The sequence below is a fragment of the Chelon labrosus genome, assembly GCF_963514085.1.
Source record: "Chelon labrosus genome assembly, chromosome: 16".
Taxonomy (NCBI): Eukaryota; Metazoa; Chordata; class Actinopteri; order Mugiliformes; family Mugilidae; genus Chelon; species Chelon labrosus.
In genome coordinates this window covers 24,679,644-24,696,382 of record NC_140349.1, presented here as the reverse complement: position 1 = coordinate 24,696,382, position 16,739 = coordinate 24,679,644, and the positions used below count along the sequence as shown (strand labels likewise).

The window sequence follows — 16,739 nt, the reverse complement described above, 5'->3', positions numbered from 1 at the left end:
ATTTAATGTAGATAGTACTGAACGAATCTTTCACTGAAAAAAGCAGCAATTCGCTGGTTTCATACTGATTTGACAACAGGTTACAAAGAGATTTTATTTTTTGCATTTGAATAAATGTCACTGACACCAAATGAGGTAACACAATTAAACCTACAACCCACGGATGAAATTATATGTCATCTATGCATTTAAGGTATCCAATATTTAGGTGTCTGTGGAGACGCTTCAAAACCACACCTGTAATTACCACATACCGCCATAGGTGTCACCAAAGAAAACAAAACTGAAATGTTTGAGATTGCCATTTTGAATTGTTCACCTCACATCATGTACAAAATGTCATTTAATGTAAAGAGGAAATTATTTTAGTGCTAAACTTAATGACCAAATAGCCTATGCCAATTATAAGTATTAGGAAACTACTTCCATTTATGCTACTCACTTATTATCTTTGAAGACAGATTTGAAAACTACTGAGAATGTGATTTTTCCCCCAACATAATGCATATTCATAATCATTTCCATGCTTCCACTTTAAGGTAAAGACAATGACTGGATCAACAGGTAAGTGCTGCATCTACTTTCCACACAACTGACAAAAATAGCCTGCAGTGAAAGAACATATACATTAAAGGGTTGCAACATAACTTTATTTGTTTTGAACAGTATTCCCACTGAACATAATAATTTCATTACATTTTCAATATTGTTGCCATTTCTTGTATGCATTTTTTTTTTTCTCCAATGTTTGTGTGTCATGTTCAGTTGAAGTGTATTAGTTTCTCGTCACTCATTCATACCGTCGGTAAAGTCAAGTCAAGTCACAGTTTAAGATGGGTCATTTTTAAGCAAATGAAAAATTATAAACAAGAGAATAGAGAAAATAAATACACGTAAAATAAATGCGAGGACCAGAGCAGAGAATACACCAGAACTGGTCAGTGATGCCATATGGAAAAGTATTTTACAAACGCATAGCATTGTAAACATTTGTAGCGTAGACATAACTTGACTAAGCCAAGCCTGGCTTTAGATTTTGATAAAGACATTAACAGCTTCTAGGACGGAAGACAAGTCAGATTTGAGATATTTAGTGACGTCTGGTTAATCCTCTATATATATTCCAAGGCTCCTGATCATACAGCTGGACTGGGACAAACTCTGAAACACAATTATGCAAAAATATAGCCCAGAAGATCCTGATCAGGAAAAAAAAGATCAAGAAAAGCAGAAAAAGGCTTGTATCCTCTCCTCTTGTTTTATTTTTTTTCTTTCTGTGACATGTTCTAATGAGGCTTTTTTTCTCCACTTCGCAGAAGTGATTAGAATTGCATGTGAATCCCTGTCAATGTATCAGAACATACATGTAGTTTAAATCATAATACTTTTTAATGTAAATCACTGCACTATTTCTGAATCCCAGATGTTTATTCTTAGAAAAATGTCAAGTAGTTGCCCGTGTCCGCTCCCCACCCAGTGGAAGGAGTGTCACCTTTGAGAGCAGTTTGTGTCGGTGGATCTTCGCCTCTGGGGTGTGCCTGATTTTGGACAATATTTATTGCAGTCTTCTGGATTACTTTTGCAGGTTTTGAAATTCTTTAAACAGCACTTCAATTTGAGAGAAAAGAAAAGTTGAAAGAAAGAGGGACTTCTCTATTGCAGCTTCTACTGAAAAGAAGCAAGTTGAAAAATGGCCTCACGCAATCTCTCAGTCATTCTGACTGCATCGACACGAGCCGATGACAAACTACTGAAAACGAAACATCAAGTAAATCATTTCAACCAGCCACCGGGATGACAAAACTTTGGTAAACTACCTTTGACAATAAGGTTAGTACCTGCAACTGTCTGCTATGATAGTCGCTTTCCTATTTGCATCATGTGCCTAAATAATTGTTCTTTGATTCCAAATACTTGCAGCTCAGCAATGCACAGTGAAAACCAATAAGAAGACTGTAAAACTGGGGACCATCTTGCCCATGGACTGCAGCTGGGAAGTAGCAGGAAAGACCAGTTATATATATTTAATCAAGTCTCGTCCCTCCCAGACGTCTTGAATCAAATTTCATATTTAGGTGCCCATAGTAAAGAATGCCACTTTTCCAAAGAAACAATGGCAAATGTAACTTTATAGATAAAGAAAATAGAGCAGCAATGTTCTGCACAAAATGTGTGCACATTCAAGTAAATAAAAGATATAAAGAAAAAAAATCTCTAAGTCAAAGACAGTTACATAAGAACCTCCAGTCTTTGTTGGTCAGATTGGCACTTTTGTGAACAGGAGTGCATTTTCGTTCTTCAGAAATATAAATATATTTTTCTTCCTGGTTGATGCACTGATTTTTTTTATTTTCATTTTTATTTTTTTTTTAACATTGCAATTCTGGCATTATTTGCAGGCCAAGCACAGAATTGGCTGTGAAATCGAAGACTTGTTGTACAGTTGTAAATGCGGCCCTACACATCTGACGTGTAGAGAAAAGTTCTTGATGCTCAATTATTCATGAGTTTCCTCTCCTGTCTACGGGGAGCGCACGTGTTCTGTGGAAAACATCTCAAACCCATGATGCAAAAACAGCCTCTCTTACATCATGTACTCCTCAAACCAATGCAGGAAACAGCAGCAGCTTCCACCACGATATGATGCACTGACACAGGAAGTAAGGGGTTTGTGTAAAAATAGGATACTGAAATAAATAGAAAAAGAGAAGCTCTTGCATGCAGTAGATGCTTTACCCAATAAGAGGGAATTTCTTTGGTCTTGATATTCAGCAGATTTTTTTTTCTTCTTCTTCTTCTTTTTTTTTTTTTGAGAAAACTCAATTCACAGCTTGATGATTTAACATTTGGGCTCCAGTGATCCACAGAACAAGGGCTCCCAGACTCTGATTGGGACATAGTCATAGAGTCGATCTACCTCTCCCTCACACAGTGCCTGTCAGTCGAACATCACACAACCACAGTTCTGCTTCATCCACAAATCCTGAACACTGACCCAGGATCAGCCTCGGTCAGGTCAGTTTGCAGGGCTAGTTTAAACCATCGTAAGTCATGTGGCAAGAAACAACTAAAAAGTTTCCATAAAATGCTCCTGACTTCAGAAAGAAACATCCCTCAATTGAATTGTGTCTCTAATAATAAAACTGAAAATAATCTTCATTAAAACAGAGCCGAGGGTATCAGTTTCATAAATAACAAGAAAACATATACTAAGTGCTATGAAACGAAAAACATCCAAAATGGCAATCGCCACACTTTGGAGAGACAAAACTTGAAAATTAAATAAAATTAGAACTTTTTTTTTTTAATATTTTTTTTTTTAAACCCAAAGATTATGGAAACTATTTCATTTGCTACTAGCCACTCATCTGTGTGAAGTGTGTGTGTACAGTGTCTGCTGGTGTTGTATGCAAGTGTGCGTGAAGTGTGTGCAAATATATATTTATTTATATATATTTATCTATATATATTTATACTTGAATTTTTGCTGCAGTTAGATTTGTCACTAACCTTAGACATATCCCTAGCCAAACTCTGGTGGTTATTAGACCCATAAGGGGACAAAGAACCGGCGGAGACCTTCATTGCCAGACGGAGAAGAGGCTATTTACATCAATACCTATACGTATCACAATGGACCCATGCAAATTCATTATCCGTTGTCATTCCCATTCCTCAGAAATCTAGTGATATAGAATGCCAAAAGTTATAAATCAACTCTACCACTATACAAAACACCATCACTACACGATCACTGTTAACACCAGCAAATTCATTACGGCCCAGTTCCTTCTTTCAACTCCAAACGCTGCTCACGCCGAGCAGCAGCAATGTTACACCTATACTTCTCACTGTTCTCCATCTCTCTGTGCCAGCTGTCTGTGTCTGGCCAGGGATACTCAGTGACTGCAAGCAGGGTAATATAACACCATGCAAAAACCCTACCACATACAACTGGAGAGGGGGGACACAGGGCCTGGCTAGTCAGCAGCAACCCAGACACAATGGGGTTCAGAGAGCAAAACTATTATCTTGACTGTAGATGCCAAACATCTGCGATGCACCGAATCCATTTCAATATAAAAATAAGTTGGGTTTACTGCTGCTGCTGCTGCTGCTGCTGCCGGCTCTTCTCCCCCCAAATCCACGACTATGCCTTGTTTAATGGTTAGCTCACATCAGAATTCAAATGTAATGTTATTAATAACACAGCACACAATGAACATTGGATCTCTAACTATTCCACCCTCAAAACTTAGATTTTATTTAGTTTTTTAGATCTTTAAACGGAGCCTCTAAAAACCCAATGCCTTCACCAATATCCCATGCAGAGCTCTCTAATTTAGGGTTCGTACTTATTACCCCCCACAACTTTGTCCCATTTAGGAAAAAAAAAATAAAATAAAAAAGATTCCACCTCTTAGCTTGGGCTTTGGCCCAATACAAAGCCCTTGACTTTGGATGGACATTTGTGCCTCTGTGCTCCCTGTACAGAATATATTCTTTTTCCCATCAGGAGATATGCAGAGACCAGCCTGAAGCCTCATGATCAGGGTGTCCCTTAATAAGCGCTTTCCATTAAAGAAGAAAAAGAAATAATCAAAAGCACAAAAAAAATAACAGCAGATACACAAAGGGTGTGGAAAAAAAATAACTACTTGTTAAACTCAAAAGGGATAACTCTACAAGTGTATTCTGAATTGCACTAAGTCAGACTGACATCAAGAGCTGGGCATATTTCACCTTATGCACCCCAATCTGTAGCATGGGATGCATTGGTAATCCTAAAAGTAGGAATGTCCCATTGGAAAAGAAATGGAAGTGTATATAAAATATATTAACCAACAAACCACCGTTACTGCCAATGAGAGAACCTTAGAGCAATCAAATGGCAGGAAGATGTCTGTGTGTGCGTTTTAAGCCAGAGCAGACTTACACTTTGGGCTATGAGGTGATCACGTCCTTTTCTAAGTGTAATGGAGTTTTTGTGGCCCGTTCCCCTTGGCCAGAAAACAGCAGTCTGCCCTGTAACAAGCCAGTCCACTGGTTGAAAAGGAGGAAGAAAGGGGGTAACGAGAGCTATCCTCCAAAGGGTGTGTCTCTATGTTGATGATAGTTGAGGTGTGGGGGTAGTGGCAGATCAGGGAAGAGGGCATAGTGGCATGACTTAGGCATCTAGGGGCCCTCCATGAGCTGGGGAGGTTCAGAGGGGGTAAATGATGTATTTTAGAGGAGAGGATTGCCGACTTATAGCTGGAAACCCTCCATAGGAGCCTCCTGTTGGGGGAAGAGGAACTGCTGGTTGGCCTGGTCCACCTGAGGGGCCAGGCTGCTGTCCTCGTCCTCCACAACGAAGTAGTGCTCAATTAGATCGAAGGCCTTTTGGTAGATCTCCTGGTTGTCGTGGCTCTGCAGGAACTCTATCTTGTCCAGACCTGGGAAAGCAAGTTTAGATTGTGTCAGAATATTGGACGTGAATTAACTGTGACAGCTGACATGTTGAACTTAAATTTTCAAGTTGGTGAGGTGAGTGAAATTTTTTTTTGTAAAAGTTTGGAAAAAAAAAAAATTCAGCTCTGTCATACAATTATGTACAAGGCATTTCTTTACAGCCCACCACATGCTTGTTGTTAGTAGTCTAGTCTCAGCATTTTTAACAACTCGCATAAAAATAAATCGTTCTGTTATCATTACATTTATTTTGTCTTTCAGTAGATTTTTTTTTTTTTTAAGAAACTGAATTCACATCATAAATATGTTTCCATTAACTTCAAATATTTTCCACAGTACCATAGGCTTCTTCGATGAGGCTGCAGTAAGGATTAACTCCGGTGCCGTTGTTCTCCTGCTTGGCCTCCTGCTCGCCCAGCCTCAGGATGTTTTCTAGCCCGTTGAGGGCGACCTGTACGATCTTGGAGTCCATCACGGTCAGAAGATCACACAGGGGCTTAATACAGCCCAAATTCACCAGATATCTATACGCAAACAGACACACATGTTTGAACACTGCAGAGGTGTGTGACACGCTTTTTGGGATCAAGGTTCAGATCTTGAGTTAAAACAGGGTCACACAGTTTGAATTACACTACACAACAGTTTGTGTTAAATCAGACTTCCAATAAAGTATCTACTGTATTTATTTGGTTCCTCACCTAATATAATAAATCTTCATGGCCACTTCCCATTATGGCCTGAACTGAGTCCCTAACTTGAACTGTTGAATTTTCTAATCAGTCAGTCTCTCAGGGGAGCTTTCATTTGAGCAAGCTTTTGGTTAATTTACTATCACAATACTTCTTCACAATAAGACCTCTGTCATACTGAAAATTGATACTTTAAACAAGCTGAAACGTTTCTAATTCAGGTTATTTAATCCTGTACTATTGAAATTAACAACTAAACGTTTTCTCATTCAACACCTTAACGTGTCTTGTCCATTAAGTTGACCCTACAGATCTGGTACTGACATAATCAACTCACTGAAACAAGAGATATCAAACCACTGGACATCTCATCCAAATGGCTGAATAGACTTATAGTATTTACTTTAAATCTAACCTGATCTGCTCTGGTGTTCCTCCAGAGGTGGCGTTGGTGATGGCCCAGGCTGCCTCCTTCCGGGTCCTGAATTCAGCTTTCTGCAGAATATCGATCAGGACTGGAAAGATGTTGGCATCGATTACAGTCTGTGGAGAGGTTGAAAAAATGAGATCAATAAAGCGACAGGGCTGTGTATTTTACATAGTAAACATTGCAAAATGTACCCTGAATCTAAACGCATCTCATCTGTAGCTATCGGGGGCTGTGATGTGTGGAGAGAAGGAACAATAAATCACCTGGTGTGTGTCAGAAATACATTTTAAATCAAACATGATTATATGTTTGGCAAATGAAAGAATAATGGAAATGAACTACAGCAGAATCACATTGTTTAACAGAATCCACTAAACAAAGTGACAGCAAACACCAATAATGTGAGTATACCTGATGTGCTAGGACAATTATCCCTAGTTACAGCATATTGTGCTTGTGCTGAATTGCTTTTGTGTCAAAACATGCTTTGATTACAGAATATGAAATGAATAACAATTTAGAAGCAGCATTTGTTATAAAAAGCCATCCAAGACAGCACAGAACCAGACCAAAAGATTGAAGTTAAAATGCTAACAGACAAGAATATTGTTTTCTGGTGGAAAGAATTATGAATCGGGGGGAAAAGGGTACAGAACATAGACATTAGCAGTGGTTATATAAAGGTAGTAGTGTGCACTGCTGACATTTCAGCACAGAAGTAAAGAGGGTATCACAGAAATGATGACAAATATCTACGTTCTCTTCAGAGCCTTAATTCTTACAAGCCATTGGTTTTGCCATTTATAGCATTATTACAAAACAATACAGCAGCAAACAGGTTCCGCTGCCATGGCTCGCTTACAGGAGGGAAATGTCAAATGTCAAAGTGTGGTGCCATATGTATAAATAATGAGAAGCTGTAGTTATGAACACGCAGAAAGGGCAATGGCATGAATATGTGACATTTAGACCTTATGATATAATGAACCATTATAAACTACAAACAGAAAAATCTATGCAAGTGATAATCCCACTGCACATAAAAACAAGCTTTAACCAGAAAAAAGAACCTGCTTTGTATACAATGGAAAAAAGATAAGGGGTAAAGTGGATTTTCCAAAGGACTGGCACCATTTCAGGTCTAAACTTTGTACATGTGTCACCTGTATTTGTGCTCGGTTTCCTGCTGTGATGTTTGAGATCGTCCAGCATGCCTCTTTTCGAATGGACTCTTTAGCGCTGCTGAGAAGGTGCAGCAGACATGGCAGGGCTGAGCAGTTCAACACCACCTATACACAGCGAGACAGAGGGTTATTAACCGTACAGGGAATTTATAAATAGGCTCTGCATGCAAATAAACCCCAACATCATCTGGGGTGCAGTAGAATACTGTAACAGCTGCTGTCTCTAATGCATCACTACCGCTGCTCCAGAACCGAAAACAGTGCTGTTTAATCTGTGTGCGTCATGACTTCAGAACACACGTTAAGTTATTATTTACTGATCTCCAACCTGACGTTAAGTTAGACCTGCACAAAACTCAGATAATAACTCCAACCCTTGAAGTTTCTAATCACACCATCTCCAGTAATAAAGGTAAATAAAGACATCGGTAAATGAGGAAATACATAACATAACCACACACAGCTCTGCATCAATAATTAACTGCATGCCGACATGTTAATTTAATGACAGAATCACACTGTACTCATATTAAATACTTTCATTTGTTAATCCTCATTTATATTTATTTATTGCTTACGTAATTAACAGCTACAAGGACCCTTAAGGTGTGTTCCCACTTAGCAAGTTTGGTGCAATCAAAGTGAACTCATGTGCGATTGGTCTGGTCCTTGCACACCAAACTAAGACTGAGGCTGACAGACACCCCTTCAGGGAGTCCTGGCCCAAATGAACTATGGTCTGACTAAAATATGAATGCAGCACATACCAAAGACATAAGTACTGCTCTTGAGTGATTGACTGTTCTTGATTTTATGATTTCAAAGGACAAAATACTTAAGCATACCTGGTTCTTCTCGCCATGAGAGCTATCTTGTTCAACTGGTACGAATATTACCCCACATTCAACAAGTGCATTTAACCCTACACGCAGCAAAATATTTATCTTTAAAGTTGTCCAACCAGTTGTGCCCTTATCTGTATGTCTTTTGTTTGGTATCTTTTGGTTCAATGTTTAAGATGCCTGTGGGATCCTTCTGATTTGGTCTGGACCAAGACATTTGAATGCACTCTTAAACTCTTAAAGAGTTTATTCAGAATGAACTACACTACTTAAAACCCTTTAGTGTCCTAGTTTTTATTTTCCCTTTAGTTCAACAGGCAAAGGCAGATCCACAAAAATAACTTTAGTTTCTTATACTCTCACCTGTGTTTGGATGTCATCTCCAGTCACAATGTTTCCTACAGCTCTCAAGGCAGGAGAAGCCACCTTATAATCAGTGTGCCTGCAGTAAGAAGGGTTTAATAGAGAGGGCACTTTAAGAATTTTATAGGTCAAATTTACTGCAACAGAAACAACTAAGAATAAAGCCTGAACTTACATGAGTAATTCTACAAGGCGCCTGCAGACGCCAGAGTCAATGACAGCCTGGATCTTGTCGTTGGGACCGTCTGAGAGGTAGGACAGAGCCCAGCAGGCGTCTGCCAGCAAGTCTGGGTCACTGCTAAATAAAAGCCTGGACAGCACTGGCAGACAGGGTGACACCTAGACAGCACAGACATAATACATATTTATGATCAGAGTCAACATGGATTTTAACACCCCACATGAATCACAGAGAAATATTAAGTGAAAACTTTTACAGCAGGGGTTGAGGGGGAAAACAGCATCGTTTGTTACCATCTGATGTTTTTAAGGTTAAGCTACTACTTTTCAAGCACTTTTGGACACTGAAAACTGGTATTCAGACAAGAAAACTCCAGCAAAAAGTCTGCATGTATACACTGTTTTAGAAGTGATGCTTATGAGATTATTCTATGTATATAAGTATATAGAATTTGAATCAATGCGATCATTCAGAAAAGAAAAAACAAATGACATACTGAAGTTGTGACATGGGACAAACCAGTGACTTGCGTTGGCCTGAATGAGTTGATTGAAGCGGTATTGCACAAAGTTAAATGTAAGGATTTGTATGACAGTTTCAGAATCTGTGTATGGCTTCTATAAAATCTATTTAATTCATTGATTCACTTTTATCATGAGTAAATAGTAGCACTAAGTTTTGTCATGCCAATAAGAAACTGGAAAAAGAAACAGAAATGAAACAACTGCATTAAAAACACAAGCTTTATCCTACACCTGATTGTATATGTGTGAAGATCTAACTTTACATGTGTTTTGATAGCCGAAGATGTCTAAAGCAAAATATTCAAGTCCTGGGCCTGTTCTTAAATTATGAATGTTTTTGTGTTGTGGTACCTTTTCAAAAGCAGGTGGAGGGTTTTTTCCTCTACAAAGATTAGATAGAGCCCACACAGCATTTCTGGTCATGGTCAGTCTAGTGGATTTGGTCAAGAGCCTGAAGAAAATTTAAAAAAAAAAAAAAAAAATCATTTCTGAAATATATTAAGGGTAGAAAAAGCATAAGACTTGATTAAGGATTGCTACTAGAGATGCACAGATATAAATGAACTTACATTAATAGTGGTGGAAGAATGTTGCAGTTCAGCACATAGTCCCTGCATACTGCACTATCCCCTGCAATATTACCCAAGGCCCACACAGCCTGAAGAAGAAGCAACACACAAAGTCTTCTCAGAAACAGTAGGGACCAATGCAATACAATTAAATCTACAACCATCAATATGAACACTACTCGTTACACCAAAGAAACTGTGTGTTACTTGTTCTTGGACATCCTCAAAGTCTGAGTTAAGTAGCTCTATGAAGATCGGCACTGCTCCAGCTTCAATCACGGTCTTTGTCTGCATGGATGTTCCTGACGCTATGTTGGTCAGAGCCCAAGCGGCTTCAAACTGCAGTGGCACAAAAAGTCACAGAAACAAACAGCAATTGAAGAAATTTTATATAATGAAGCTTTAATACATGTTGAATAAATGACGGCCAACATTAGAATTCTTTCTAAAATGTTACGTGATCTCCACAAACAACAAATTACTGTTCATTTTACATTGGTAAGATATTTGCATACTAGTGATAAAGTTCATCTGCTTGCTTTGAAAAAACAGACAGCCAACAAAAACAGGTTCAAATTACTGCTTTTACTGTCTTGCCATCAGATAGAGTGTCTACGGGCATGTATCAGCAAAATCTAACAGTGCAGAATGTATGACTGACTGGAATGCATCTGATATTGTCTGGCTCCTGCAGTACTTCACATACAAGTCTCTTACTCAGAAGATGTTCTTCCGTTGGAACTGTTTTAATTTACTGACCTGTAGCGTGCAGTTGATGCCCTTCTTCAGGAACTCCACGAACCTCTCCACTACTCCAGTCGTGTTTATAACTTCATCAATTGGTGGGTTAGGCTCTAAAACCGGAGTAAAATTACATGTAAGCATTTTGTTTGGTCTCTGAAACCACCATGATTATCACCACTAATATGTAAATTCACTGAAGACACTATACTCAACATGTACCTTTAGAAAGTAGTTTTCTGAACTTCTGTGTTGTGGCAAGCTGAAGTTCTGGGTCCTCTGAGAAAAGCATCTCAACCATTTCTCTGGTAATAACTCCTTCCTGCAAGGGTAGAAGTACAAGCACTCTCAACACGATCCACTCAGGACAGGCACAGCAGTAATGAAATATAAACTTCAAGTGTAATCCTCTTTGCGTGAGAATCATTAAGAAAACAGGCACTCACTGTTGCTGGAGAGCTGAGGTAAGAGTCCACCAGTGGACTCTCAAACATGGCCTCTTCTTCATTGAGAATGTCCACATTTCTCCTCTTGAAAAGCTGTGATTACAAAATTATGAGATTCCACAGAGTCACAGACAAGCTAGATTATTCGCCTTGTGCATGGACAACATAGCCACATAATCTCAAATAAAGATTTGCAATAATACCTGCTGTTCTCGTTTCTGTTTCCTGAGCTGGATACCTTCCTCCTCTCTCCTGCGCCTCATCTCTTCTGGATTCAGTGCTTTGTTCTTGTAACGGTTCATCCTGTAGTTATCCTTGGCCGGACTGGCTGACGGTTCTGAAGGGCCACGGGTACACATTATGATTAGGATGCATGTAAGAAATAAACTGTGTACATCTGCCTCACCCTAGGCGAACTCAAAGAGCACACCATGTGTAGGGCAGTTTAAGCAACCATGTAACAGATTAAGTTGCATTTGTTTCCCCTCACTTCTCTATTAATAGGTGATGGTGATGACACAGTTTACAGACAGGCCTATATATAAAAAGGACTTGTATAAACGAGCTCATAAAAACTGGATAACATGACCTAAAAATACACACATGCACACAGCTAAGCTTTTCATCAACCAGTCAGCTGGCGGTCAGAACAAACGTATTTATTCAGTGGGGTTAAATCGCAGAGTTGGCATAAAGTGGATCCCACACAGGACAAACTGCTCATTCTCAGCATTTGTGCAGTCATGCCACCAGAACACAGCACCAGGCAGAGCACTGATTCACCCGGGGGTTACAGGGGAGCAAAAGAGTGGTGGGGACAACACCGAAAGCTGCCACCTCCTTTCTGTGCCAAAAGAACTCCATCATAACAGAAGGGGGGGTTCCAAGGTTAAATATCTGAACAAGTGTGGCAAATTAAGGTCATGTTATGGTTTGAGGGCGTTAGCACAACCGGCCACGTGAAAAGCTTATGTGCATTTGTGATGTAAGGAGTGCAGATGGTAAAGCTACAGGGATGGACCGCACACAAACACAGGTTGCAGCTGGATGCTCTCTTTTTTTTTTTGTTAGACAGATTAGCGGCTATATGTGAAGTGTACTGCCTGTGGGCAGATTGGGTTGGTTGGCACGGAAATAGCTCAGCTGAAAGGACATTTCAGAGGAGACCCTACTGACAGCAAGGAAGGAAAGCAGACTGGTAGGAGCTGTTTGAGAGTTTGCTATCTCAATTAGGAAGAACACCAAGCTCCTACGTATACCTAGTGTCTTTTAGCCATGGTTATATAATCTACTCTCAAATTTCTGCCACTAATAATCCTAAAGATGGGGGTGAAGCGGCAGATATGCCTCGACCTCTGCAAATAAACCTGAAACTACATGCATGGTTGCAAACACAGTTCTACTGTTTTGGTGAACAAACTCAGCCACTTCATTTGACTTGATTAAAGCCGAGACTGATTTGGTGGGAAGTCAAGCACAAAGAGTGGTTCAAGTCAAGAACCAGTTTTTAATATTAAAAACTAATAGAACTGACAGTGAATTTGAAAGGTACTGAAGGCCGTCCTTTCCCCTTTCAATCCACCTTGTTTCACATACGACTTTTCCAGTAAAGTTGATGTAAAGTAAAAATGTTTAAAACAAAGAGAAATACAATCCTGTATGAGAATAGTCTGGAAAACATGGGGACCCCTGGTGTCACATGTGCACTCTAGCTTAGCTTACAATTAAAATACGTCAATATTTCTTATTGGTGTTACCAAGCCATTTTTTTTCATTAGATGTATTAGCTCACCATTTTCCGATTCACTGCCAACATACTCAAAATAATAACACCAAACTTAAGACTTGTATCAACGTTTTAAGTAGCCTACTTGAGCTGGTCTGAAGAGCGAGGCAGAATGACAGCTAACGTAGCCACGCTAGCATAAGCGCGTACACAAATCTGTGACACAGAATATTACACGTTGTCATCCTACAGGTAATGGCCTAACACTTTTGCAGAGTCGTTGGAAGTCTGTTGGCAGGTTACCGTTGCCATACCCACAAAACAGTACACACCGAACAGCTGAGATACGCCTAAAGTATCCACAATACTGCACTAGCGCCGCCTTACACCCCGACAGCTTGCTAACATTCCCGCTATCAACACCTCACTGTAGAGTAAAAACGGGCGTCAGAGTGGGTTGCGAGTGTAACCTCGACAAGAAAGAAAATATCTTGACATGAATGATATTAACCTGAAACCTGAGCTATACTCGTCTCTCCTCCTCAAATAAGTGCAGCTACAGCGCGGTGCTAACGTAGCTAAGTTTAACGGTTAGCTAAGTTTCTTCGCTACAAGTTGGCTAACAAACGGAACTGGCCGTTTCTGGTTGGGATTGCGTTAATACGCCTCGTATGATATCTGATAGTATACGAGACAATGCCCCAATACCACATAACGTAGTGACATTGCACTACACAACAAGTGAACTAGCGTAAAATAGCAACTCATCCTGCCCTAATAGGTAGCTAGCCTAGCCTAGCTAACGAAGTAGCTTACTAGCTAAACAACAGTGACAGGACGAGGATTTCATAATCAGTTATTCCGACGACACATATGAATCTTAAAACCACCAGAAAAACTACATTCTTAATTTTAGAAACATCTTACCCATTGTGTCCTATTGGATTCGACTGTACTGAGCTGTTAAGAAGTAATCAGTTTTAAACACGTTCCCACTTCTAGCTTTCCAGAATTTGCTCCTGTAGCAATATGTCTGCCGGGAGACGGAAACGTCAAAATATAAACGACTTCCTGCCACCAGGGGGCGCACTTGCCCCACGAAACATTCCAATGCTCCATTAACGTACCCTCGGTGAAGTATACAACACAATTAATTTACATTACTAATGATACACATTGATAATCCGTCAAACACTGAATTTATATCATTAATAAATGCATATATTTGTGGAAATGGCTAAGATGAACCATTAGCTTATTAATTCAGTCATTATGAAAGTACCTCAGTTTTTCATTAGGGAAGAGCAAGAGAATACCTGATTTCATGACAGGTTTCTTCCAAAGTCACTGACTGTTCCTCCCTCTTTATACGCTCTGGCATGGTTCAGATGACTGTATTTGTCATGCATCAGCATATCTCCCCCAGGTTTTAAAATGTGTGAACAGCCGTGGCTCTCTTGTGTTTTTCTTAAATTGAATGTGACAGAGTAATACAGGTGAGATGCATTCATGGTCAATTTGCTGGGAGCAAGTGGTGGTAAATTACTGCACTATATTGTGAGACAACATTGTCCTCTGACATGGCCCCTCAGGGGGGGCGGGGGGAAATGCACCAGAAAAGAACTTTAGGGGGCAATGTTGTACAAATAAAAGAGGAGCAGTGGGGCATTCACTGCTTCCAGACTGGCTCTTCTCCCTGGTAAAAGGAAGGTGGAAGGTCAAGTCAACTGTAGCACTAACTGCAGTTACTTTGCCACATGATTACAATTTCTTGGCTGCTATGACCAAACCTCGTCATAGATATGTGCTTTTTCAGTGTAGCCATGGGCTTTGGACTGAGCTCAGTCGAGCCATATAGCCGGAGAATTCAGAGCCTTCAGCAGGTGTGCTGGCGCAGAGATGAATCAAAAGACACTCCTTTCTGCTCTCCACAGGTATCAAATAACACAAACACACAGGACCAATTTGTGCTACAGAGTCAGCATTCAAATGCTCTCAGATCCAGCCTGCAGGGCTGTAGCTGAGGCTCATAGAGCCTGATTTCATTTTACAGGCCCCCTTTTATGAGTTCTTTACCTTTCTCATTTCTAGGCGTGCTGAAGCACATCACACAGCAGCCTACCCTTTACAGAAACGCAAAGGCTATCCATTAGTCAATGCCACAGAGTAAAGACTGCCTCTGTAATGGAATCATAAGAGCAAAGCACGGCAGATAACTGAAGGGTTTTAAAACTGAAGTAAAGAGGGGATGGTCACTTGTGCTTCAGTCTCCCGCTCGTCATCATTTTCTAATGCAGGCATAATAAACACCGCAATCAATAACCTCTCTCATTTTCCATGCGATTTCAAAATGCTGTAAATAAAAGAACAAAAGGGCGTATGCTAATGAACAAACAGGAAGACCTCTGCTGCCAACCTCATTAGTGACCATTGCAATCCTCGGTGAGTCAGCAATATTGAGAAACTGCACCTAATTTTTAACAGGCAAATTAAGAGTGCTGCAACAGCATAGTGAGCGAAACAACAGCTTCAGTTTTATGGAAAGGTTTCTTTTTTGTTTTTTTGTTGTTGTTGAGTCTGTAGAGATGTCTGAATTTCTTCCTCAGAGGCCATTTTGGTCATTTTGGTGACATTACAAAGACCTCTACGCCTCAGTTGCAGGGAGATTGTACTTTATCATAGAGGTTTCACAGGCAAATGCCGGCCCTGTTCTGCATCATGCTCCTGGCGGTATATCCGTGATAAAACATCAAGCAGGACTCAGATCTCTGCAGGTGGATACTGCAACAAGAAAAAAAGAAAACCCTTCTGAGCATTTCGTCTGCCCAGACAACAACAATGCGAGCCACACAAAGAGGGTAATAACATCAAGGAGCATGTTTGCGGAGTAGAAATTCAATAACGGAGCGTCAAAGGCAGTTTAGTTTTGATTGTGCTTATTTGATTGTGCAAATATAGCCAATTTAAGTGCCCCTTAATTCAATTACACCAAATATGATAATAAGGGCAGTTTGCTGAAATGTGAGAACGTGGTCGGGGCCGCCTGTGGGAGAGAACATCTGCAAAGCTCTGCACTGAAACGCTTTGTGTGAGAGTAATAAAAGGTGAGAGAGATTGCGCCGCGAGGAGGATAGTGCGCGGAGAGAACAGTGTGTCAGTGCATGTGGGGCGTGAATGGAAAAGAGGAGATGCGTCTTCATAATATAGTGTTGGAAATCCATTCAGCACCGTCCATTCCCTACTTCTTTTTCCTTTTTTTTATCTGACGTCTAAGGCCCCCTCACTCTCTCTGTCTTCCTGCCTCCCGCTCCCTTTCTGACATCTACCAGGTGGCGGGGCCGATAAGTGAGATGCTGAGTAGGTGATTTTTAGAATATTCTGGTGGATCATTCGATCATCCGTTGCGTGAGAGAAGGAGATTTGTGGGGATATTTTTGAATGCTAATGTATTATTTTTTTTTTACCGTGCCAGATAAAAGGCTCAGCGAGACAAATCTGTAGCCATCGGTGACTTTGACAGCACCTGTCGTTTTAGGTGGCAAATGGTCACAAAATTCTAGGGCAGCAAAACAAACTGATGTTCTAATGAA

General features: G+C 40.1%; 1 protein-coding gene across 1 annotated transcript; it reads right to left on the bottom strand.

Annotated features, from left to right (window-relative positions):
- Positions 1 to 22: 22 nt before the first annotated feature.
- On the bottom strand, positions 23 to 14,289 carry kpna6 (karyopherin alpha 6 (importin alpha 7)). Its single transcript, XM_084563297.1, has 14 exons — positions 14,077 to 14,289; positions 11,627 to 11,760; positions 11,424 to 11,516; positions 11,200 to 11,299; positions 10,996 to 11,090; positions 10,444 to 10,575; positions 10,237 to 10,325; positions 10,019 to 10,118; positions 9,138 to 9,301; positions 8,963 to 9,041; positions 7,737 to 7,862; positions 6,559 to 6,686; positions 5,791 to 5,975; positions 23 to 5,435 (listed from the first exon to the last, which is right to left on the bottom strand). Exons 1-14 carry the CDS (start codon positions 14,078 to 14,080, stop codon positions 5,248 to 5,250), a joined length of 1,617 nt encoding a protein of 538 aa, XP_084419423.1. The 5' UTR covers positions 14,081 to 14,289; the 3' UTR covers positions 23 to 5,247.
- Between the last annotated feature and the right edge of the window lie 2,450 nt (positions 14,290 to 16,739).

Excerpts from the sequence above, each read along its gene's own strand:
- kpna6 (XM_084563297.1), bottom strand. Across the intron at positions 7,863-8,962 it reads GAGATGACATCCAAACACAG|GTGGTGTTGAACTGCTCAGC; the intron begins GTGAGAGTATAA and ends CGCTGTGTATAG. Across the intron at positions 5,436-5,790 it reads CCTCATCGAAGAAGCCTATG|GTCTGGACAAGATAGAGTTC; the intron begins GTACTGTGGAAA and ends TTGCTTTCCCAG.